We start from the raw sequence: 24,352 nt of genomic DNA, 5'->3' as shown, positions 1-24,352 counted from the left end.
GTTGATGCAGGACCTGGTTACCCGAGGACTTCTACGAGCACAGATGTTCATTCCCCTTAGTCGTCTGTCGCCAGGAAGAATACTGCCAATGAGGAGGACCATTCCTCTGCTAATGCACCTCATGGGACTGAAAGGCCCCAGGTTGATTGGGACCAGGGCAAAAGAAGCATTTCCTTGTTCAGCCACTGTTAGCGTGTTTCGATACAACTGGCGACTCTCCCACGCCCCTACAGAAGCAAATCCCTTCTATCATGATGTACAAAAACTCTTTCTCCAAAATCGTGTCCCTCTCTGGGCCTCTATGACTCCTTCATGATTGATGCCTTGCCCCTCGATGAGAATGCTGCGGTTTCCCTTGACCCCGGGCTCGTGCACTGCTGGCACTGCCTCGCTGCCCATTACTTGGCCCAATTCCTCGTCCTGATCCAGATTCCTGTCTCACCGAGGCCGAGCCCATTGAAGATTTCTTCTGCTGCTCACCAGCCTCAACAACTGTCGATGTTTTCCCCTGTGGCCCCCCTCGACGATGGCCCCCTCGTCCACGGCCGCCTTTTCCACGACGAGCGGTAGCGGCCGCGTTGGCCTGCGCTTCTTGTTCCTGCACTCGCCGACTCTCATTGTCCCACCATTCCTGAAATTCCTGCTCTTGCTGGATCTCTTGAAGGGACTTCTTCGCTATCGCCTCCTTGACCGCAATCTTTTCTATTTGCTGTTGAGCCAAGATCTCAGCCATTGATGTGCGTGCGTCAACCGCTGAGGCCCTCGTTGGCAGTGGTGTATGACGGATCGATTGGATTTGCGGAGCTGCCGGCTTGGAAGGAGCTGTGAGACCGATTGCAGGTCCCGCACCAGCTGATCCGTTAGGGGATGAACCGGTGGTTGAGGTGCCTCGGGCAACGGTCTGACGCATTGTCATTGGCTGCTTCACAGCAGCCTCTTTGACCGCCTCGATTGGTGCAAATACAGTCGGTGAGGAATTGGGCTTGGTAGTCTTTGCAATTGCCTGCCATGGCGAAGAGGGACTGTTTGTCGTAGATTTGACGGCCGAGAGACCCGAGGGGTTGGTACTTTGCTCTTTGGTTTGTTGTTGCTGCCGCTTGCGTTCCTTCTGTGAAACTTTGGCATTTGCCTTTGATCCCGTTGAAGCAGTCTGCATTGCCTGAGTCAAATTCGACACTCGCGCAGCTGAGGCTTGCTCCATAATGTCCTTGAGACCGTCTTTCTTGACACCTTGAGTAGGAACCCTCCATGCAGTTCTCTGTGCCGCAAAACCATTGGTAGCTGTTCCAATGATAGCGGACTCAGGTGAGTCTTCATCATTGAACCTTAGCGAACTGGAAATTGCTTCCCGCGACCTCGTCAACAAAGGGGGTGAATCATTTACGGGGAGTTTTGTTGTTGCAGAAGAAGCGGCACGCCCAAGAGACAGCTCCTTTCTGCCGGGAGCATGCAGGGTCTTTTCGCTATTCGACGCTGGGGCCAGCTCTGGGTCCTCGCCATCCATGTCGAATGGGAGGTCATCCTCTGCGTCGTTTGCTTTGATCGCAGGGCTGCGGCTTGGAGTACTAGGTGGTGATGAATCCACGGGCGTTGGTAAGGAGTTCTTGTTGTGGGGCGAGCAGCTCGCGCGTTCCAGGCTTCCGTATCGCGACCTCATTGATGCTGCAAACCGTCCCTCGTCTTCAATCAGTCTTGATCTTAGCCTCATAGAATCTATCCTGGTCTGCCGGCCAGCCTCGATCTGACCTAACAGCCCTGGGTAGTTCTCCAACAGCTCAGTCGCAGCTCGATTGCTTCGAGCAAAAGGGAGAAAGGCTAACTGGTTGGCTTGGACAACTTTATCGAGTTCAACAAGCAGATCTTCGTCCAAGTCGTCCAGCAGCTTCAGCTCCAGCATGCTTTCTAAGTTCAGGCAAATGTACTCGAGTGCGGCATTCTTGAAAGAATCGACTGTACACTCTGCAACGATGTTGACCATGGGGCACACATTTCTGAGATTGACGTGCCTGCCGAGTGTTTTCTGGCAGATTTGTGCGAGTCGATCCAGCATGAGCTCGTTGGCCACTGACATTAACTCAATGACGATGTCAACAAATTCGTCCAGACTGCTAGTGACAACGTCGTCAAAGAGTTCTTCTCCAGTGTCAGCGTAAAGGTGTCGGAGCACCATGACGAAGATCTTCTCTTCAATGTGCTTCAGATCGACACGTACAGCGGCTGCCTGATCTTCAGCGTTACTCCGTCGTGAAGCCATCCACATGCCGCCAGCTCTCCCGTTGAACAGACCGTCGAAGAAGGGACATCGGTTGCACAGCAGGACGCTATGTGCAGGCAGCTCGGCGTCGTCTGCGAGTTCCACAATCACATCGGCGTCCGAGAAGAAATCGGGATCCACCACTGCAAGCTCCATGTCGTTCGTCAGACTGCGGGCGGGGTTGACCATTACTCGTACAGCACGTTCAAGACTTCGCATCTCGAGATGACTTGCAATCTTCATAAGCTCGACGCGTACCGACCTGAAGCGAGCAGCGGACTGCAGTGCCTTGGACGTATAATGCCATACATCGACCAGGTTGTCAGTGTATAAGTATAGAACGAGGTTCATAAGAGTCAGGAAGTCTGCGCCTTGAAAGGAGACTTGGATCTGGCCGTCTTGACCGTATTCGATTGACATGACATCAGGAATTGAGTAGTAATACGTCTCTTGCACTTCGGCCAGCGCGGTGCGCATAACCCGGCTTCTTCCTTTCAACATAAAGGAGTGGATAGGGATCCGTACGTCCGTGACGGTAGAAGTGATCCATACATCGTATTGACTCTGTGAAAGTGGTTCGTGACGCTGACACATATTGAGGATGTCCGTCTCTGCCGAGTTTCTGCTTATCACTGCTTGAGCGACGTGACACGCGTCGACCTCTGCAACAGGGACCGTCTGCGACGCTCCGTATTCTCGAAAAGGCAACAAGCGAAAAGCATCTCTCCACAAGCTTGGTGGTGCGAGCACGATCTGATCGCGGGTTGTACTGACATCCTTGCGCACAGCTGTAAAGGCCCCAAAGGCGTTGCTCCTGACAGCGATAACTCCAGTCAGATTGGGAATACGGACGAACTTGTAGTCTTTCGGCCGTCCTGGACCCAACTTTGTATCACGTACGGTTTTGATGTTGGCACGCTTTTCCTTGCGCCAGGCGGAGCCTGATGCTGTGCAGAGAATTATGGACCCATCCTGGCCCACAGCAACGTCAATGGCCGACATATGATCTTTGCGGAGGGACCAGAGCCGCGAAGGTGCAGGCAGAGCATTGCGTGCCTTGGTAGGGTTGGTTGTTGACATGTTCGATGGTACAGTTTCCGGAACCTTGGGAACATCAATTGAATATACTTCTCCGAAGGAGGACATTGCACAAATTGTATTGCCACCACTTGTTATCTGTTTGATGTAGTTGAATTCCATATTGAATCTTGTCGAAAGGTTGTTGCCCATATAGTAGTTTGTGAAGGTCTCCAGCGGGAATGTAAGCTTGGTCCAGCCATAATGCGTGAAGACAAATACATCGTGATTTTCGAGCAGAACAATTGTAGCTCGGTCGATTGCGCTCACTGATTTAATTGGAGATTGCAAGACCGAAACACCAACACGACGCGGTAAGACTTGCATTTCCAGAGAGCGCGCCTCTGCATCGGTCAAGCCCAGTTGGCCCTCGTTCTTGCCGAACGTGTACATTGCAGAAGCCGTATATATTGCGGAATGAATAGCGGATGCTGCGGCCCCAATGATAACTTCCTTTTTGATATAACCGAAAAGCTGGCGCGGAATCAATTGGGTTGGGACTTCATTCTTGGATACCTCGGGAAGTGCATATCCCAATTGTCCGAAGCGGTTGCTTCCCCATGTATAGACCTCGCCCTGGGAGCACACAGCCACGGAATGGTCTTGGCCAAGGGCTATCGACGAGATACGTCGTTTAGCCAGACCACCAGCCTGAATGCAGCGATACGTAAAACTGGTGTTTTCGTCACCAGTGCCCAGACGGCCACCAGGTCCATACCCGCAGATGTACAGATTGGATATTGGATCGCTGGTCAACACGGCCGTGTGTAGCTTTGACATGACCACGTTCTGAATCGTGATGGGACGATAGCGGATGATTGCTGGCAGATCGGAATGTGACTGGAGATCCCCAACACTGTCCGCTAGGTCTTCGTGAACCCACGACTTGCGTCGTTCCGCAAGATGATCATCGAGAAGACGACGTAACAAGTGGTCGGGACGCTCGAAGTGAAGGCGCTCGGGGAAATGCCTATCATCCCCATCGCCCAAGCCCAGTGACAGGTTTTTGTTACTACCAAAGGCGTAGACTTCATCACCAGCAAGATCTATCAGAGGAGTCACATGACGCCTGGCTCGGTCATGATCTTGGTGGTCACCACTGTCGTCCACTCCGTTGATGCTATCGTCGTCTCGGATCCCAGGCGGGAGAGTGGAGGAATCTTGCTGAAGAGAACGGGGAGCAATAGTCAATCCAAACACCTCAAAAGGGCTGTTGCCTTCATGATCTTTGATTTTCACCAGTCCACCGGCAAGGGAGTGCTGCGCATTGGTTGTGTAATCCGTGGCATTTTGTATATCCCGAGCCATCAGAGCATGGGCCACTGAAATGTTGCCAAAGTACAATGCACGGTGGAGGGGTGTCCATCCACTCTCCAAATCTTGGGCGTAGAGGTCTAGGAAAGGCATTTCCAACAAGGCCTTGACAAAGGCCAGGGCATCATCAGACTGTGAGGACGCGGCATGATGAAGAATTGTCCGACCAAAACTGTCCTTGGTATTCACTTCCGCCCTCGTGAGTACCAGCGCGACATTTTTCCCAGGAGTCGCGCTGAGAGGTGTAGTTCCCGAGCTCTTTCGAAACTTGAAAGGCGTCTTTGGCGAGACAGCGAGATTTCCAGGGCTGCCTATCTTCAACGCCGCGCTACCAACTTGTCCGGCGCCCGGGGTTCTCGGTGCCGCGGAGGAGAAAGTGGCGTTGGCCAGGTACTGTCGAAATGCGTCGACATCATCTTCGAAGAAAGAGCGCCAGAGATTGTAGCTCATGTGTTATACTGGATCAGTGATGTCTCCGGTGACCTTGGGCGCGCCTCGCTGTAATCTCAACGGATCACGGCGTGTTTAAAGGCGCAGAAGGTCGATCGGAGACGGAGAGACGGGAATTAGAGAGTGACTCAAATCGAAACCATCGTGTGAGGGGTAACTTGAGTGTGCTCGGTGTCGCAGATCGATTGCACGGAGTTAGGAGGGTGATTCGGTAGGACGTTGCGACCGGAGGCAGATGAGCTGGACGAAGAGAAGGGGTTGTCTTTATGGAGGGGTATCAAGGTCAGAAGTTATGTCGTAGCTGCGGTGGTCGCGGTTGCGATAACTGTGCGGAGCGGCGAAGATGCTTGTGATGATGCCGGGGATGGCCTTGCGACCAATCACATGCCCTCGTGCCGATACGAAGCGCGTGTGGTGGAAAACTCATCTTGTCCTAGTGACAGCTCTGGTGGAAGTGTAGATGTCTCTGATCCGCACGAAAGTTGAAATTGAGGGAGAATACGCTTTTTCACGGCATGCGTTTCTACGAGTGTTACTGAAGGAGGGGTAATCTGTCTGTTTTGACTGACGCGAATCACGATAGGACCGCGATCTGGCGGCACAGTGGGCATCTGAAAGAGCGGTGTACCTAGTTCATAGGTATATACGGAGTACCTCGTACCTCTCCCTGAGCCAATAACTCCTTTGTATATGCGGGGTGAAACAGTGCTCAATCAATGCGCCGATGCTTGCTATATGTATTCGTGTGTGAGCCATTCACCGAATCCAAAGTCACTCCCGTTTGCATCACACAACGGCAAATTTAAAGTCCCACCATTCCCGCCGCCGCCAGTCCCAGCCCCAACAGAGCCGCGGTCGGAATGGCCGCATTGACCGCATTATTTGCTGCCGCCGATGACGATGACGACGAAGACTCTCCTGTTGTGGTAGCTGTCGACGATGCCGCCTCCAAGCTGAATGTCGGCGTTCCTGGAACCAGGGTGGAGCTTTGGACACTGGCAGTCGGGATATCTGTTTCCGAGACCACTTCGGTGAGTTGAGTTCCTGTTGCAGTTGCGGTGACTGTCGCACTCGGGATGGTTGTTCCTGTGGGGAAAACCGCAATACTACTCGTGCTTTCCTCGTTTTCAACGGCTTGCGCAAGCGCTGCCATCTGGTTGTCGATATCAAAAACCGCATACGCACTCCTCAAGAAGCTGTCCCCAAAGATACTGGCCCCAGCACCTTCGGCTGTAGACCCAAAAGCTAGCACACAGCCTCCTGACGGATCGTCAAATTCTGACGATGTGTATACTTGACCGCCCACCACCTGCGAAACAGGGACTTGTATTGTGATGCCGTCTTCGCCGCCAAATGAGTAATCGATGGTACCATTGGCCGACGAAAGACTGCATGGGACTAGGTAGGCCTCTCCAGAAGGATCGACAACCGCCCCCAATCCGAGAGCCAAGGGGGCAAGGACATCGTTGGTCAAAAGGGTGTTGGTGGTACCCGAATCAAGCAAGGCAGCCTGCGCATACCCTTCAGGCGATAACTGAGTGGTTTGACCCGTCGAATCTGTGAAAGAGACGCTTGTCAGGGTGACGAAATATTCTGAAACACTCCCATCTGGACCGGGTTGGAGTGGAAGGGCAACAAGGTCTCCCGAATATTTTGTTGTGTCGATTCCCCCGAAGATAACTGCGCCTTTTGTTGCTTCCAGGTCATTCAAGTACAAGCTAAAGGCTTTGCGGTCAATGATCCCGGTCGACTTGAGGTTGTCCAAGACTGAGGGATAGACGCCATTCGGGCTGTCGTTGGAGGCCTCAATGGTGTCGAACCCGATCCCCATTACTCCATGTTGGTCGAACAACGCAGTTGCCACTCCGAGCTGTTGGTCTTCAATGGACGGAGATCCACCGACTGTGATCGTGTCTGAACTCCAGTCGCCAGCATCGGTGTCTCCAACTTGCACATATGTCTGTGGGGAATTCATGCGTCAGTTTGATAGCTCTTCCAGTCGCAAATCTTCCATTACACTGGGTATGGGAGCTTACTATGTTAAATCCGCCTTCCTCAATAACATTGTAAGTGCTTGATTTACTTGGATCAAAGGCGCCCAAGTCGCACTTGCCCTGCTGGCATAGTTTTGCTGACGATGCGGGAATCCAAAGATCTGAAGAGCCGGTGTCAAGGGTAACGCTTAAATCCTGTGGAGGCGTGCCAACAGTGATGTTCACCAGGTATTCGGCTTTATTGGTGTTCTGTGTCACGAGCGCATCGACACTTCCACCCGAGTCTTGTCTGCGTATTAATCTGCCCTCAGGGGGGGCCCTTCTTTCCAGGCCGAGCTTGAGATAGCCTGGTGAGGCGGCACACGAGGTTGCGAGAGCCGCAATGGCCGTGCCAGCAAGAAGATACATGGAGGATAGTCTGACGTTTGGTCGATGTTACAGCCAAGGCTAAGGCAGTTGGTCGTAGGTCGAGGCGAGGTGGACAGGAAGAAACGAACGGTGACCGTGTTATGTACACATGAACGAGGGAGATGAAGTGCAGATTCCGTTGGTGGACTCTGTTACACAGCCCCGAAGGAGTGGCAGGAACTGGTGTATGGTGCAACACTGGGTGAGAGGGCCAGTTCACCAAGAGAAAATCTTCTGGGAGGCAAACGAGGGTTTCAAGGAGTGCGAGTGGTTGGTTGTTGATTTGGCTTGATCACTTTTCTCCTCGTCCCCTATAAGGCCAGGAGTGAGCCGCAGTCTGGGAGCGGCTGAACTGCACAAGTGGCAGCCCCAAATGCACCACGTCATCGCCGTAGCTTCCCAGCTGAGTGACTTTGTGATTGCAGGATGCCGTCCGGTCGGCCTGGCCAGCAAGGAAACAGAAGATGATTGAAGATCGATCTTCCCAAGGCTCGCTTGTGCCCCGCCCGGGTCAGCTGAAGAATGGTTCCCGATAGCACTAAATCCCCCTAAACTCAAAGATTCATTTCGGCCCCAAGCAGGCCTAACAGAGAGCGGATGGGCAGGTAGTACCTCAAGCCTAGCAGAGGCCAAGCAGGCTTGGTAGTAGGCTTGGTTGGTTACTAAAAGGCTTCAGGCTCGCCTAAACTCGACTGAGAAGGAACATCCAATGCTTAAAAGACGGCCGCTCTTTCCGCCCCCAAAAATAGGTGCCACCGCGCAAAAGTCTTCTGTCCACTGGTGGTTGGCCCGCTCCTATTGCCACCATGAACCATCATCAGACTTTCTCAAATCCTTCTCCTTCTCTTGTACTAGGCACTTTCCACAGATTCACGTATCCGACCACTGTTCTCCAAAAAGCATGGAATACCTTCCAAAAAGGCCAACGCCCGCAGAAAAGGACCAAAAATATCTGTGAGAGTCAAGAACCGTCCACGGTATCACGGTGCCATTGTATTTCTTGTGCATTCGTCTTCTCCTTCAGATCCCCTTGTCTTTCTTTTCCCCAGCATTAGATCTCCCCAAAATTAATTCATCACGAGTCCAGACGGCAACAGCAGCAGCGCCACACGGACCAAGCAAGCCCGCAGTTACAATGGTCTTGATGAGACTGAAAAACGCCTGCCCAACGGTAGTCTTCCCGTTTCTACCTGCATCTCGTACGGTCAAACCCCACAGAAGCGAGGCTGAGACCCCGACAATGATGTCCCACTGAAGGAACCACAGCGCACCGTCTGCGAGCACCTTGACCTGTGGCTGTCCAAAGGGCACAACAGGAACAAAGATCCTAGCAGGTTGAAGCTGCGGCAGATAGGTGGAACTGAAGAGAACCGGAAAGAGGTAAGCCAGGCTAGACAAGCTCAGCGCCGCCAGATGAGAACCCGCCGATGACATGATTGCGAATGCATATGCAAGTCGGAGGTACCTGGCACTCTTTGAACGCTTATCATTCTCGGTCAGAATGGAGGCCCGTTGGTCAACGTTCAGGGCCAGAGAGGTCAGGATCAATTGTGTCAGACCAATCCAAATCGACCAACCCTGCTGAATCCCCGTCCACATTTGCTTCATCTCAAATGACACTATCGTTGGCGCTGGGAGGCACATCAATAGGGACGGAAGCCCGAATCCGACGAGGATGCTGATGGGTGCAATGGCGATTTTGATTGGCACGTCAACGTAAAGTTGATAGTCCTTGGGTTTGGACACGGTGGGCGACGTCCATAGGTGCAGAGCAAACCACAATGGTGCGACGCAAGCATAGCCTACAATGGCAACCCCCAGGCCAAGCAGTGTTGTTCTGTCAATGGTCAGATGGAGTCACGAAACCCATTCCACGATCTAGCTTCACACTTACGCGGTGAGCAGGAAACTGCCTCGATTGCCATTTCGGAGTCCCTCCACCATGATTAAGACCCATGCGGCAAGAACTTGACCGCCTAGGTAGAGGAAAGACAGCGACACATCCGCGCGGTTGCCGTCAATGGCAGTGTAGAAGAAGCTGACCAAGACTGTCAGTTGTTTATCGATCGGGCCAATGCCAGTGTAGGTCTGCTTCATGGGAGCTGAGGTTGGGCCGGGAATAACGGCGCCTGGCTCTGATTGCTGGCTTAAGATCTTGAGGAGGCCATTCTGATATGGAAACCCCCAGAGCGTCCAAAAGCCGGCCAGGGACAATAGAATCAGTAGGGCTTTTGAGACTGTAAGCGCCATATTTGTAGTCAGGAATGGTCCTTGTGGAGACTAGCTGGGTTGTGTGAAGAATGGTGGGAGAGCAACGGCTATTCGAGCAGCAAGGGCGATGAAAGACAAGAGAGACGAGATGAAAGTTGGCTGATGATGGTGACAATAAGAAGAAGTGATGGCAGCCTGGATGATATGAGAGTATGAGAGTATGACTGAGGAGGTGGTTTGGCAGAACTTGGGGGATTTCAGCTCATCGCGTCTCAGCCTCAAGGCCCCTTAACTAAGAATCAGCTTCCAATTGGTAGGCAATCCTGGCGCGCCTGGGCACCTTGTGGTAAGATGATGCCCTGCTGGTGCTGCTGCCTTCTCCTGACGTGATGCATGACTTGCACTGCCGAAATCAAGCTGACTGGTGTTGAAGTTCTTTTGGTGTATACGAGTCCCACGAGAGTCTTTTCCCTGTCTTGTCTGTCGGTTGCCTGGCTGCAGGGCGTCCTCGTACATAGTCCATGCACCACGTCACGTGCTGGTACGAAGCAGGTACAAGTACTAGAGTTGCCGGGAGCTGCCGAAGCTAGAGGCGCGATAGCTCATACTAGACTTAGTTGGAGTGTCATTACCTAAGAAAACCATCACCAAGCAAGTTTTGGTCATTTGAAAATAATTTGATCAAATTCCTTCCTCTGCTAGATACTCAATCACAGCTCAAATATTGCAGACATCAATCATGTTTGCTATGGGTACTACTAACGTATGAGCTCCTTGACGCACTTATACCACGCTTATGACAATGTCGAAGCGAAAACGCGACAGTGACGATTCTGGAGAGCCAGGAAAAGAGCCACAATACCTCGGGTTAAAGGTGTCAGGCCTGAGGGCCAGAGTCACTCGGAGCGTCAAGATCCTTCAAGATGCTCTAAAGCTGGCACGAGGCTTTGAGAGACAGAAACTAGGCCGCCGCCAGAAGAATGCAAGCGACGACCCCCAGACGTTACTGCGACTGCGAGAAGAGGTCGTCGTCCTCAAACAGCTGGAGCTCGAGCAAACGGCCAAGAATCAACTTCTGAAGCACTTGGTCAAGACGAAACGAATCAGGGAGCATCCGGTATTTATCAAGGCCTATGGCGAAGATCCTCCACTGGAACACGTCAAGTCAAGCGCCGAGGCGAATGTAATTGGGAGACTGTTCAATTCGAACCCTGTCAAACAGGTGTTACCGGGGATCATAGAAACAGTGTACACCGCACTTGAAATTCCCCAGGACCCGAAAGTCGCTTCAAAAGGGTCCAAAGAAGTGCACCGGAAAGCGACCGGTACGAGGGAGAAGTCATTGGAGGAGGACGAGTTCAACGGCTTTTCCACCGACAGGTCTGAAAGTCCGGACGAACTCGAGGATGATCACATATTTGAACTCGCAAAGGGTCGCTTGGCATCTTCTGAAGACGAGGATGAGTTTGAGTCCGATGGAGAAGTCGCTGTAGACTCAGAGCTACCGCAACAAGGCGTCAAGCAAATGTCTAATACCAGAAGAGATGTTGGGGACGACGATATCTCTATATCCCCATCCCCAAGCGATTCATCCGAGGGTGAAGGTGGACCCTCTCGAATGCCACCCTCGACTGAGCCGACCACCAAAACTGCATTTTTACCATCCCTCAGCGTGGCAGGCTACTATTCTGGATCAGAATCTGAAGATGACGCGAACGGTTATCGAGGCCCCGCGCAGCCCAAACCTCGGAAAAATCGACGTGGGCAGCGTGCCCGACAACAAATCGCGGAGCTCAAGTTCGGTAAAAAAGCCAAACACCTCGAGAAGCAGAGGGATCAGGAGGGGAAAAATGCAGGATGGGATCCGAAGAGAGGTGCTGTGGATCGCAGCGACCGCCCTCGAGGCAAATTTCAGGACAGAAAACTCAACCAGAAGCCGACAGGGGGTCATGCGGCGGCCCGCCCAGGTCACCCACCAAAGCCCAAGGCAAACTCGCGTGATGATCAAGGATCTCTTCATCCCTCTTGGGAAGCGGCGAAGAGGCGAAAGATGCAGGACCAAAGCCAGGCCACCTTTCAGGGCAAGCGGATAACCTTTGACTGAGCCATCCGCTCCGAGGATGGGATTTGTGTGCAATGTCGACCCCTTCTTCAGGCTACCGCCAGACGAATGACCTGGAATGTCAACCACGCATAGTTCCCCTTATCACAGAAGAGGGCGCTTTCTTGCACGTCAACAGCGTCTGTCAGGCTTCATCGTTGACAAGAGTAATGGATGACAGAGAGCCATCGTGTAACCTCTGCTGACCATTGTGCGAGAATATCCCTTCGATCGAATCCCAGCTTCCAAGAAGACAAGTGAAACCGACGAAGCCAAAATGCGGAGTGACAATCGTGCACGTCACACGGTCGAGGGTCGCATGTTGCCAGTCAGCCAGTGCTCTGTTTGTCGCCTAGATCGAGCAAGGCAATCTTGGGCAGGAAGCCATCACACAGTCCGGGACCGGGACCACGTGGCAGAGTATGAGGAGTCTTGATGACAGCGTTCGTGCTACGCACACAAGGATAACGGGGCCTTTTCCGAACTGGTTCATGTATGTCATGTCATGTCATGTGCAAGGACAAAGTTGACCGGTTAGACACATACAAATCGCAATGCAATGTAATCCAGCCAGAAGAGGGTGTGATTGCCGCATGCATAGCATCAAGGATCTACTGTAGGTATCTATGTGTGTATGTATGTACTATGAAAGAGATGCGCTTTGATTATCCTTCATACATACAAATATACTAGGGAACGTCACGGCGTCACAGCGTCAAGAGAGAGACATCGAGGACCACCATGAATGTCCTCCATAATAGGTAGGAAGACAGAGTATCGTACAAGACAGCTAGATACGCTATACCATATCAAAACCACAAGGAGGCAGATGGGGTACAAGGACCAAGGACATGTGCTGGTTCAAGTACAAATACAAAATACAGCAGATCCACCATAGAACATCACATAACCTCACATTGTTAAAACATCCTGCTGAGCCCTACCTAGCTCGCTATAAGGACATACTGCCTAGGCTGGGTAGCACGGAGAAGAATGTTGGAAGGCTGGAAGGTCGCCAGACGTGCATTCTCCTCTCTCAGTCAGTGGTAGGAATGACTGGCGGGTGGTGTTTTGATTGTGTGACCATATCCTATCTCCGCGAAGTCGTGCTGAGTGAGGTGGATGTCTGGCCCTGTGTGTGCTCTGTTGCTTCGACGAGGACACCATCTATCAGATCAGATTTGCTGCTCGTCAGCCAGCCTGACGGATCGGGCAAATAAATGTGCACCCCACAACCCCTTCGCACCATCATGATCTGATCGTCATCATTGCCACGCCAACCCAATCTTCCGGGCAACCTTCTCGGCAATGCGCTCATAGTACCCGGAATTGACCTTGACGCCACTGGCCTCTTCGGCGACGATGGTAGGCATGCCGCGGTCGGCGTCGGCGCAGATCCTCGCGTCGAGGGGGACGTCGCCGAGAAAATCGACGCCGAGGTCCGCCGCCTTGGCCTCTGCGCCGCTCGGGCCGCTGCCACTGCCACTGTGCTGCGAGTTCGGACCGTGACTGTGGGCAAAGATCCTGGTCTCCTGGTGACAGTGCGGGCAGACAAAGACACTCATGTTCTGCACCATGCCCAGCACGTCAATGTTCATCTTGCGGAACATGGCGACGCCCTTAACGGCGTCCTTGAGCGCAATGTCCTGCGGCGTCGACACGATCACCGCGCCCGACAGCTCCACTTGCTGTCCGATTGTCAACTGCACGTCGCCCGTGCCCGGTGGGAGGTCGAGGACCAGCACGTCGAGGGGTGCCGGAGACGACCAATCAACTTCGTGCAGGAGCTGTTGCAGGGCCTTCATCACCATCAGCCCGCGCCACGCTACGGGCGCCGACTCGCTCGGCAGCAGGTATCCCATGGACATGCTCTGGAGCCCGTGGCTCGTCAGAGGCACCAGCATGTTTTGCCCGGTGAGTTTGGGTTCACCGGCGTCGGACAGGCCGAGTAGCGTCGGCACCGAGGGCCCGAAGATGTCCGTGTCCAAAATCCCCGTCCGCAGACCGTGTCGGGAGAATGAGAGGGCGAGGTTCACGGCCAGCGTGGACTTGCCGACGCCGCCTTTGGCAGAGGACACGGCGATGGCGTGCTTGACATTGCGGAGCGGGCGCTTTTGAGGGAGGCCCCGTTGGGCGCGTGGGAGGGTTGGCGGTGGTCCTTTGCCGCCTGGTGCAGGGGAGCGGGGAAGACCCTAGAGAAGAAGACGGGCAGAAGATCAGTATGGCTTCAGCATTTCTGTCGCACGGAGAGCGAGAGCGGGTGATGTTGCTCCCTGCAATGGGCTCTTGGCTACGAACAATCGACTTTTGCGGGGAAAGGTCTGAGTGTGAGCGACATACTAAGGGGTTCTCATGGCTGAAAACTCTCGCACATGTGCTGAAGCACTTGCGCATAGTCTTTGGCAGGTGTGCTCTTCAAGATCATGGAAGACAACGACCCATCAAAGATGATGAAGGAGGTGATTGTGAGATGCAATCTAAACTCTCGGGCACTTGGGGAAGTTTTGAAGATGCGGAGAAATTTCCAACTCGGGCAGATCCGACAGATCGGATCATCTTTGTTCCGCGTATACAATAAATTCTACGATCCCGACGACACCAGTCCACGCAGTTGATGAAGCTGTTTCTTTCCAACTTGACCCCTTTGCAAAGTCGACCTGTCCACGACCAGATTGGCCAGGCTGAGTTTCTGCGTCTGTATCTTCATGATGCTCTGCTCGCACGTGTCCTTAACCACGAAGCGGCACACCGATACCTGCTGGGTCTGGCCTAATCTGACGACTCCGGCTATCGCTTGCGCCTCGACCGTCGGATTCCACTGAGGCTCCAGAAGGAAGACGTGGCTCGCTGCTGTGAGACCCGCGCCTACACCCGCGCAGGATATGGGCATCAAGATCACTTGAATGGAAGGGTCGTACGCAAACATATCTAGCACCCGTAGTCGCCGTGCCAAGTTCGATGTGCTTTCGTAACGAACACATGAGATTCCGTTTTGCGACAGTACGTCCTCTACTGCGCACAGGCTTTGTGTCCAGCAAGAGAAAACGACGGATTTCTCACTTGTTGGTACGTGGGTGATCTGACTCAGCAGAGCCATGATCTTGGTCGACCGCTTCATGACCGGCTGTCCGGCCTGGCTTGCCGGCTCGGCTGACATTACATGTTCAGTATAAATTGACAAGTCTAAGGATACGGGCTTTTCGTATTCAAGACAATTTTTGCAGAGTTGAGGCGGAATGTGTTCGGTGTAGGTGTCCGTGCCACTGCCCAAGTCATAACTGTCCTGCCTCGGGTTCAAGTTTTGGCTTCCACATTGTACACAGACCAGATCCAGGCTAAAAGCCCACGGTACTGGAGCCTCTTCTGTAGGATCTGCCGATGAAGCTCTCGTACTTCTGCCGCCGCTGATCAATGACGGAGGGGACTCGTTTTCAGAATCATCAGGATCTGTGACCCTGAAAGATGCCCTGAATGACGAAGACTCATCGACATTTTTCTCCGAGAGAAGATCGCGCAAAAGTGTCGTCTCTCCGGATTCCGCCTCCTCTTTGGAGATTGTTGGCGAAGCTGTCTCGAATACGCAGCTTGAATCCCACTCAGCTTCTTGACGACTTGGACGAATACCATGGTTGCAGATGAATCTCAGGACGTTGAGGTTTTGGAGGGAGTTCAAATACACCGAATTGAAGGGTTGTTGGTCTGTGTCGAGGGCACTGTCCAAGTCGCTGATACCCTGTGTCGCAGCTTTCTGATATTCCTCACGTTCCTGAGCGTTGAATGAAACCTCAATAACGTATTCCTTTGGTTCCTGTAGGTGTACTTGCGTCCATGAACGGCGCAGCATGATTGCCTTCACAATGTACCGAAGACGAGCCGTAGCTATGTCATCCAATTTCGACTTCCACGGCCCAAGGATCTCTTTTTCAAAGACCTTATAATCGCCAAAGGGGTCAAGTCTCAGGAACCGGAAAAGGCTGAATAGGTCGGTCAATCTGTTCTGTATGGGCGTCCCTGTAATGCACCACCGGCGCTGCGACGTCAACGAATAGACACTGTTTGCACTTTTTGTGTTCTGGTTGCGAATGAAGTGTGCTTCATCCAAGACCACACGGTACCAGGACGTTTCGAACAGAACGTTGGGGCGGGAAGCAACGCCCTCTTCACTGCTGTTCCTCTTCCAGTCCGTGCTGACGGTGTTGTAGGTGGTCAAAACAATATCACAGTCTCCGATGTTGACAGCCTTGTGTCGCTCAGGGCCATGTAAAATCTGATAGCGAACATGTTCTGGACGGCAATGCATCCTTATCTGATCTTGCCACGCTTGCAATAACAGACTAGAGGGGACGACAATCAATGTGCTCTTGACGACATTTTTCCCGTGCTGATTGGACTCGTCATTGCGGGACGGGTTTGCGACAATTAGCGAAAGCATGCTGAGGGTTTTTCCCATACCCATTCCATCCGCGAGTATGCCTCCATGAAGCGATGTTGGTCTCGATGCCTGAGTTACGCCAGATACAGTGTTTTTGTATCTCGTGGTTCCAAACGCATCGATGTGGGTTGTCCAGAAGTCGTTCGAGGCATTCCACCCTCTTTCACGCTCAATCATGAAGGTCAATGCTTTTTTCTGATGTGGGGCCATTGCAGTCGCAATTCCGTCTGGCTGAGCGGTTTCTTCGAACTCCGAACTGCTATAGAAGTTCGAAAGAGGGTTTTTGTCAAGTTCTGTTTCGTCTTGCGGTTCACCCGGGAAGAGCTCAGACGTGAACTGAAGGTTGTCCTCGCCGAAACCAAGGACGTGAGGGTTCAAATACGGCACATCTTGATTACAATGCGTTGGATGTTGTAGGAAGAACCCGGCAGCGGACAGGTAGTCTCCAACTGATTCGCAGAGTGCTGGAGGCCCATAGATGATGATGTTGGCGATGATATCCTTTTGGTGCCTTGGGGTTTTCTTTGGAGTGGATGTCTTCTCTGATGAACCATCCTTTCCATTATCATTCCTGACAGAGATCTGGAGGCTGACTCCGTGATACTCCACCAGAGAAGCGCAAACACTAGCGACTTGCTCTTCGAAGCTTGCCCACTGATCGCCCTCTGGAGTCTGGTAAAGTCTGTCCGGCGGAACGAAAACCAAGTCTGATACTGAGAGAGGTGAACCAGATTGAACCAGAACCTTTCCAGAAATCTATTGACACGAGTGTCAGCCACCCATACACAAGCTAGGAGAGAAGGGGGACACTCACCATGCCATAGCAGTAGCTGGTAAACGAAAGAATCTTTTGCGGTTCTTTTAGGTCATGTAGTGCTGATCGTCCTTCTTTCTGTACACGGCCTATATTGAGAGCCTCTGAGGACTTTATGACTTCAACACTAGAGCTCAATGGAGGACTGGCCTCAAGGACTGATGGGGCTTTTAATATGGTGTCTGTGGTAGCATCAGAGTGACGCAGCAAGGACTTGGTACTTTCTGCAAGTGGCAAAGCAGACGTCTTGTTGGAGACTTTCTCGTGAAGAAATGGCGAGTCGAAAAGATCGGTCATCTGCATCAACTCGAGAGAGTAGTCACAGAGGCCATCAGCGACAGCTTCAACCTCTTCTGCTCGTGGACTGTTAGAATCGCCACCAGCATTCGCACGTTCGTCCGCTAATTCATCGTCGTCATGTAACCACTGATAATCCTCTGCGATGTGGCGCACATCGTCTAACGCACTCTGGATTCTGCTGCTTTCAATAGCGGCTAATCGATTCTTCTCAGTCTGAAACAGAGACCCTAGCAATCCTACCATAAAGTCAGCTCCTGTCATCCGAACTGCATAACCAACGCCGCAATAGTCAAAAGTCACTAGTCACTCACGAGAGGATAATATGCTTCCAATTCCGGCCAGCAGCGTTGCTGTAGTGGTTCGCAGCTCCGTTGATTTGCATAATAGTTTATCCAGGTATCCCTCATCGACTTGATAAGCATCTCCCCAGAGCTGAAGTGTGTTCAAAGCCCGCATCAATTTTCCTTCCAGCAGGTGAGGAGGAGCTTGCGATTCCTGTAGGATGGTTACCATCGACTTGAGTAATCTGACACAGCTTCGAAAGATCCGAGCCAGTGTGCCGACCTCAGATTCACGTAGCAACTCATGTGTAGGATCTCTCGTCCTGAGCTCGCCAGCCTTGCCTTTAGTGGTGGATGGAGGCAGCAAACTTCCGTGTCTCGGTCGTTTGCCTTTCGCGTGAGATGTTTGTGATGGTGCATCTTTGTCGCCGTGGTAGTTCTCTGCATGCCTTCGTAAATCAATCCAAGAAGCAAATTTAAGGACACGGAAATCGCATGCAGGCTCAGTACAGCCGAAAAATCCTCGGTGGCATAGCTCGTGCTCTTCACGCTCCGGAGCGCTCGTGAAACCAACAGCGCCCGCACCGCACTCACTGTAGCGACATAGATACGGAGTAGGGCTGTGACGTGTCTTGAAACTGTCCAGATCCGTAACTGCGATACCTAATCTGGAGGGATCAAAGGAGGAACCAGCTTCGTATAGTTCCTCGAAGGCGTTCTGGAAGTTGGTGAACGCGATGTCGAGGATGCTTGAGCTCCGCTGACTACCTGGGCGTGGGGACGGATCCGCTCCACGTAAAAGGAATAACGTTTGATTAGCAAGTGGACGTAGAATCGGTCTAAGAATATCCTCGAGATTTGATCCCCGGGTATTGAGTCTGTCCTTTAGGGCCTCGACGCTGTCAAGGAATTTCTTGTCTAGCCGAGATTGGTTCATGGCCTTCAGCATATCAAACACCATGTGACATATTGTTTTCCTACCATCAGCGAGATCCGTCGAAGCTGCCGCCGTGTGACTCCGGAACGACTCTCTTAGGTGATAAATCCAGTACTCATACGCGTAGAAAACAAAATCGTAATCTCCTTTCACGATCTGCTTCTGAGATTCTGGTGATATTTCGCTTTTGGTGAATGGATGACAAGTTGTCAAACATCGTATGCAAGCTTGTGTAATATTGATGTGTGCTTGCTGGAGCTGTATACAGGGACCGTTCAACTCGGTCAACAGGTAGCTGTGATCATGTCAGCTTCAATCATTCTCTACAGATATCCCCATACTCTTTGGCAGACCAATGCACCAGTCTGATAGTCTGATGATTCCCTTTCCCAACAAAGGGTTTGCACATGTCGATGATGTCGTGTAGGACGTTTGTCTCGCTGTTGAGTGGCAACTGACCATCCTGCAATAGCATCGCATCACAAACCTCCCAGACTTTTAGAGGTCGATATGCAACAACCAGCAATCCAAGAACATGATTGATGTGTCGCTTTTGTTGCTCATCGCAGTCCTGAAGTCGATGGAGAATAACGGTATATCTGGATTGTAAAAGTCAGTCACCCTAGAACAAGGATGCACAAACAACCTACAATTCCGAAAGCTCAGGCGGCAGTTTGGCCCACGCAGCGTGCAAACCCTTTACAGTATGCTGGCTGAGCAATTGGGCAACAGCAAGCTTCGCCCACAGAAACATTCCTCGATAGGAATCAGCCCACTGGTCTGAATGCCACCAGGGGACATACTCACCGTCAGCTTGCGCGACCACCATCCGCTCCATCTCCTCTACCACATCTGCACAGTCCAAGTCATGCAAGGGAGCAAGGGTTTTCTTTACAAAAATGGCAATATCTTCCGATATCGACTTCTTCTCGTCGGATAAAGAGATTCCGGGGAATTTCCTCAACTTTGAGTAGATTTCCACGGTCGATCTTGAACAAATGAGAACTTTGACCAGAGCACGATCTGGACTGCTGCTTTCCTTCAATGACCAGAGACTAGCCAGTTCTGCCAGTATAGAGGCTTGACTCTCCGGTTCACACTGATCAAGCCGTCGATGATCAGGAACGCAGACCCAGTAGCTCGTAGCAGCTCCGAGAGCAGAGTCATCATGCTCTGAGATGATGAAGTAAGTCTATCGTGAAGATATGGAACGAGGGCCCGATTCTTGGTGAGGAGTTGTGCAATCAAACATTGCGATATCTGGCTGTATGCACTGAACCTATGACGCGGGGATTCATCAGGGCAGAGAAAGTAGAGGAGGGTGCTATTGGCTGGCCAGGGACCGTTCTCTATCAGAAATGCGGCAATGGTCGTCTTCCCTATTGACATGAAATTAGCCAGTTGGGGGCCTAAAGCAATTTGACATACCTGAGCCCGGTTTTCCGTGCAGCCAAAGAAGGGGTCGATTGTCTTCGGGATCCAGCCATGATCGCAAATTAGGATTTTCCAAAATCCATTCACACGTCCCTTGCTGGCGGGCAATTGAACGGTTTTGCAGTACTGATTCTTGATCCTCATCCAGCCGTGTTCCATTCAGCCAAGTGAGAACATTTCGTAGTTGCAAAGTGTCCCTTTCAGTTTCCAACCGGGTCATCCGATTAAGAACCTCCCGACGAAAAGTTTCGTCTGCCAGGACGGCAATGCTGTCTACTCCTGCAGCAAGGACGTCTCTGCTCTTGCCAAGCCTCTCAAGGATCCCATTGAAACGAAGTGCGAAATTCTTCCAGGTGGCATCGAATAGTACTTTCCAGGCTGATATACTGTCAGAAGGACCAAGTGAAGAAACCTTTAGCCAACTCACAGTTTTGACGCAGCAGTCGATAAGCGCAATAATGAAACTCCAGTATATCACCATAGACGTGAGCGATTATTGACTGTGTACCTTCATCCTGGAGAAGCAGAGGGGTCAGACGGTCGAAGAGGGGAAGGTGTTCTGCGATTTGTTGGTAGGAATCGATGAGTTGATCCAAGGCAGAGGCATAGCCGTCTGCAATCTAGATTGCCGGAAGATGCTTGTGTCAGTCTTCGTAACTCACCTCACAGTTCGTGGTTTGATCTAGGACGAGACTTGCCTGAAGGGATTGTTCAATTGGTGCCTTGAGGATGTTAGAAGTTTCTCCATATGATACCAAATAAAGGCATGAAATACCCATAGAAAGTTGAGGCATGCAGGTTCTGGGCAAAGAGGCTGGAGAACCGCAGCGAATGCTGGCAACGACTTGAACAATCCAGCTAGTCGTGCGATGTTTTGAAGGGATTTTCTGTCTGCCTGCGCACGCTGGATGGCCAAGGCAGCTTCCTGCACATCGGCGAGCGTAGTCTTCTCGAATAAACGTGCATCGCTGCCAGACAATAGTGATTCAAAGCTCCTGGCAGCCTCACCGATGATGCGGTGAGGCTTGGAAAGATCGACCATGAAGAGATGGGGACGGCCCTTCCGTGATATAGAGAATGAGCGATGACCACAGAAAGACTGCAGTACCAAAGAGGAGTATCGAGAGTCTAGAAGACTACCAAAGACCCAACGAGCAATTAAATGGCTTCAAATCAAGGACAGTGTAGTTGTTAATCAGGCAGCAAGCCAAGAACTCGTTTTGTCGCGTAGGTCCTCGTATTCAGTAAGGCTGAATTTCAGCGTTCTCTGCGTGTCAGCCTCATTCAGCCTTGGACTCTAGTTGATCACCTTGCCTTGCCCCAAAGGTTGAACGTCATTCTGCGCTTTCGATGTAGTATCGAGTTTTGGGTGTACGTACGCAAATGCTCATTGTGCGGCATCCGACTTTGGGGGCTCCTTTATACCAGATACTGGACCCATCGTCCTGACGCCAACCTTTCAAACACCTTGCTATGTAGTCGCACACTATCATTTGGATCCACAGACTCCAGATATTCACCTGTTAGATGCTCATTGCCTTCATCATTGACTCCAGGGTTGGGATCACGTGTGCTGCAACAGCTCCTTTCAGATTCTCATCTTCCAGATTGGTGCCAGAACCAAACTCGCAACGAAGGCATTTCCGAACAATATCCTTGAACTTGGGACCCAAAACTGAGGCCTGGTCAGACAGGGATATCTTCCGAGCCAAGTGTATGTCATCGAGATTTTGCCCTTGACCAAGCTCCCCAAGAGGCTTCCAGCAAACAATCTGAAGTAGGGCTACCCCTAGGTTAAAGAGTGTGAGGTTGTCTACGCCGCGATCGAAGACAAGGTGTGGCGTTGGGGGAAAAGACAGCTGAAACTGTGTCTGAACACCTTCCATTGCTGATGAAAGCGATGGTGGTTGAGCTCTGCATTCTGTCAACTGCGACGTCAAGTGGAGAGTGTTGAATTGAATGTCTGAGAGTTTCGTCCGGTGATCAAAGAATGCAAAGTCGTGAATCTGCCAGCCTTCCCGAAGCCAAGGAGTCTGATGGAAACATAACACAGCCTTTGTCAAGTTGAGGGCAAGTTGAACTTTGTAGCGGGGATCTAAGGTCGCATTATCAGTCAGACGAAAAACCTCGTTCAAGGTCAGGAATCGTCGAGACGGAACCGCCGTAGTTTGAGGTATCAGCGCTTCCTCGGCCTTAGGGGAGTAGAATAGGTGTCTAAATTGATCTGAGCTCTCCAGATAGCCTAAACACTGGCTTGACTTGTCGTCGGGCCCAAGGCCAGGGCTGTCGGTCAGATGGCGGCACACATTGTCCGACTGGCAAAGGTCAACGAATATGGTATCTGCCCCTGTGGCAGGGCCGGAAATGGATGAGGGTGCGCAGGAGCCGAGAAGGTTCGATGGGCCGCTTGCATCATGTCGACTTGGCTGGTGGTCACCTGCGGACACCTTCGCTGCATGATAGCGGACCCTTGCATGAGGGGAATCGCTCTCGGTATCACTCTCTTCTGAAGACCGTGCTCTTTTTTGGCTTGCTATGGCAGATCCAGCTTCGGTAGTCGATGATTGGATGTATAACCATGTGGGATGTTCTTCAGCAGAATAGCTATCAAATGTCACATTAGCTAGGGTCAAAAGTAATAGGAGCCACGGAGCGCGCACTTTCCAGTGTCCTGTGCGCCATGCATGCCGTAAGAAATCGCCAGATCCAATCGCACTCCTCTATTGACCTGTACACCAACGCATAACTTTGCGTAATGATGAGTGTGGCCAAGGCCATTGCAACACCATGCTTCGTTCAGCGCCTCGTGCAGTTTCCCTGCGACGCACTGCACGATGTTGTATTCGGCCACCGATGATCTGATGGTATCCTTTGATTTGGTAGGTCTTCGGCGCTGCTCATGGAAGGACCAGTCGATCGAGTCTTCAATGAGACTTTTGAGTTCCTCGTTGCGACTTTGCAACCGATCCAGATTTCTGGAGAATCGAGACTTTTCAAAGACAATGGTGAAGCCTTGGCGAAGACGACGGAAGGCTTTTTGTAGAGATTCACCCTTGAGACGTCCTGTGTTAGTGATAGACCCAGGGGGGCGTGGATAGACGAGGACAGTACCACGACTCTCTCAGACTTTATGACGTCGAGGCACTGAAGGTCATTGTCGAAATCATTGAGGATGGTTTGGATTTCTGCCACGATGTCCTGCAGCAGATCGACTGTTATGCGACCGAGCGAATCGCGCACTTGTTTATTCGCAGATTCATCAAACCAGAATTTTTGTGTCGAGAGGTTGATCAGGTCTTCCAGCTCCTCATTCTGCTCCAATTTGATCCGAATCAAGCGTTCACAGTTGTAGAAGAATTTGAGCTTCTGCGTCTTCAGCCGCGTTTGGATCCAGGCGAGTTCTTGACAACAGTTGCGAAAAGTGCGGACTTTATCGTGTATGTCTCGATAGGATCTGAGAACCTCGAGTATCACTGGGAGGAGACCGACAGCGCCTAGCACGACCTCCGCCGCCATCTCAATCCCTGAAAGGTGTTTGAACTCTACACCTCTGATATTATTGAAGCCGTCCAAGTGCACATGAATCTGGACGAGGCTGAGAGCCAATAATACACGTGAGCATGTTCCCAGTCGGGATATGCCTGGATTGCATGCTTTGCGGTGTCTGCCTCGCTAGTCAGGGTGCCTTGGGGCGTCTCAGCCCCAGGCGTCGCACTTTGATGTGCAACTTCCATTGGTGGCTTTGAGATGCTGCAGTAGCTGGCTGCACTTTGGGCTGCCTTGACGAGGGTGGTTGCGACATTGATTTGCATGATCCCAGGATACTCTGGACATCGGGCTTCGTTGAAAGAGGATTGATTAGGCTTGGAGCTGTTTAATTGCGGGCGAAGGTTTATCGTATTGAGGCGCAGAAGGGGAGAACAAGTCGCAATGGGTGGGTGAGTGGCTATGCATGCCCGGCTGCTTGCTCTGCGTGTCTGCACTACAAGGCTTGTAACGGAGTTGTCGGTGTCGTGAAGCTAACAGGTAGGTACATATCGCTAGGCATGAGAGGTCAGTGAGGTATGTGGGTGTCTGTCGGGTCAAGAGGATCGTCTGACTGAGGTGCCAGGGTGCATTCTAGGTGGCATTTGGGTGGCATTGTTGGTTGCACTGAATGACTAAGCGCCAAAATATATAGAACTTCGACTGCTGCCTTTCCATTCCATGGGACACATACCTCGTGGGTATATGGCTCTCGAAGAACGTGGGTGGGTTTGGCTGTTCAATCGGATGATCTTCTCTTCAATTTTCCTATCTTTGGTCTGATATTTCCAGATAGCAATTATGAGGAAAAATGCGCCAC

At 51.8% G+C, this 24,352-nt stretch overlaps 7 protein-coding genes across 7 annotated transcripts; 1 reads left to right on the top strand and 6 right to left on the bottom strand.

Annotated features, from left to right (window-relative positions):
* Nucleotides 1-310: 310 nt before the first annotated feature.
* AYO21_01146 (hypothetical protein) lies at nt 311-5,095 on the bottom strand (the record flags this gene model as incomplete). Its single annotated transcript, XM_022651130.1, has 1 exon — nt 311-5,095. The coding sequence occupies one exon, from the start codon at nt 5,093-5,095 to the stop codon at nt 311-313; it is 4,785 nt and encodes a 1,594-aa protein (XP_022516608.1).
* An 802-nt stretch (nt 5,096-5,897) lies between these two features.
* On the bottom strand, nt 5,898-7,497 carry AYO21_01145 (hypothetical protein; the record flags this gene model as incomplete). Its single annotated transcript, XM_022651129.1, has 2 exons — nt 5,898-7,055; nt 7,132-7,497. The coding sequence occupies 2 exons, from the start codon at nt 7,495-7,497 to the stop codon at nt 5,898-5,900; spliced, it is 1,524 nt and encodes a 507-aa protein (XP_022516607.1).
* A 1,020-nt stretch (nt 7,498-8,517) lies between these two features.
* On the bottom strand, nt 8,518-9,747 carry AYO21_01144 (hypothetical protein; the record flags this gene model as incomplete). Its single annotated transcript, XM_022651128.1, has 2 exons — nt 8,518-9,334; nt 9,392-9,747. 2 exons carry the CDS (start codon nt 9,745-9,747, stop codon nt 8,518-8,520), a joined length of 1,173 nt encoding a protein of 390 aa, XP_022516606.1.
* A 763-nt stretch (nt 9,748-10,510) lies between these two features.
* AYO21_01143 (hypothetical protein) lies at nt 10,511-11,812 on the top strand (the record flags this gene model as incomplete). The annotated part of the gene is made up of 1 exon (XM_022651127.1): nt 10,511-11,812. The coding sequence occupies one exon, from the start codon at nt 10,511-10,513 to the stop codon at nt 11,810-11,812; it is 1,302 nt and encodes a 433-aa protein (XP_022516605.1).
* A 1,262-nt stretch (nt 11,813-13,074) lies between these two features.
* Nucleotides 13,075-14,203, bottom strand: AYO21_01142 (hypothetical protein; the record flags this gene model as incomplete). The annotated part of the gene is made up of 2 exons (XM_022651126.1): nt 13,075-14,001; nt 14,150-14,203. 2 exons carry the CDS (start codon nt 14,201-14,203, stop codon nt 13,075-13,077), a joined length of 981 nt encoding a protein of 326 aa, XP_022516604.1.
* A 187-nt stretch (nt 14,204-14,390) lies between these two features.
* Nucleotides 14,391-21,049, bottom strand: AYO21_01141 (hypothetical protein; the record flags this gene model as incomplete). The annotated part of the gene is made up of 10 exons (XM_022651125.1): nt 14,391-16,997; nt 17,056-17,591; nt 17,667-18,868; nt 18,915-19,172; nt 19,224-19,329; nt 19,381-19,746; nt 20,002-20,385; nt 20,435-20,627; nt 20,670-20,729; nt 20,783-21,049. 10 exons carry the CDS (start codon nt 21,047-21,049, stop codon nt 14,391-14,393), a joined length of 5,979 nt encoding a protein of 1,992 aa, XP_022516603.1.
* Nucleotides 21,050-21,530: 481 nt separating this feature from the next.
* Nucleotides 21,531-23,523, bottom strand: AYO21_01140 (hypothetical protein; the record flags this gene model as incomplete). Its single annotated transcript, XM_022651124.1, has 3 exons — nt 21,531-22,611; nt 22,668-23,059; nt 23,119-23,523. The coding sequence occupies 3 exons, from the start codon at nt 23,521-23,523 to the stop codon at nt 21,531-21,533; spliced, it is 1,878 nt and encodes a 625-aa protein (XP_022516602.1).
* Between the last annotated feature and the right edge of the window lie 829 nt (nt 23,524-24,352).

Source organism: Fonsecaea monophora, assembly GCF_001642475.1.
Source record: "Fonsecaea monophora strain CBS 269.37 chromosome Unknown Scaff4, whole genome shotgun sequence".
NCBI classification, from domain to species: domain Eukaryota; kingdom Fungi; phylum Ascomycota; class Eurotiomycetes; order Chaetothyriales; family Herpotrichiellaceae; genus Fonsecaea; species Fonsecaea monophora.
This window is presented reverse-complemented; position numbering and strand designations above follow the sequence as displayed.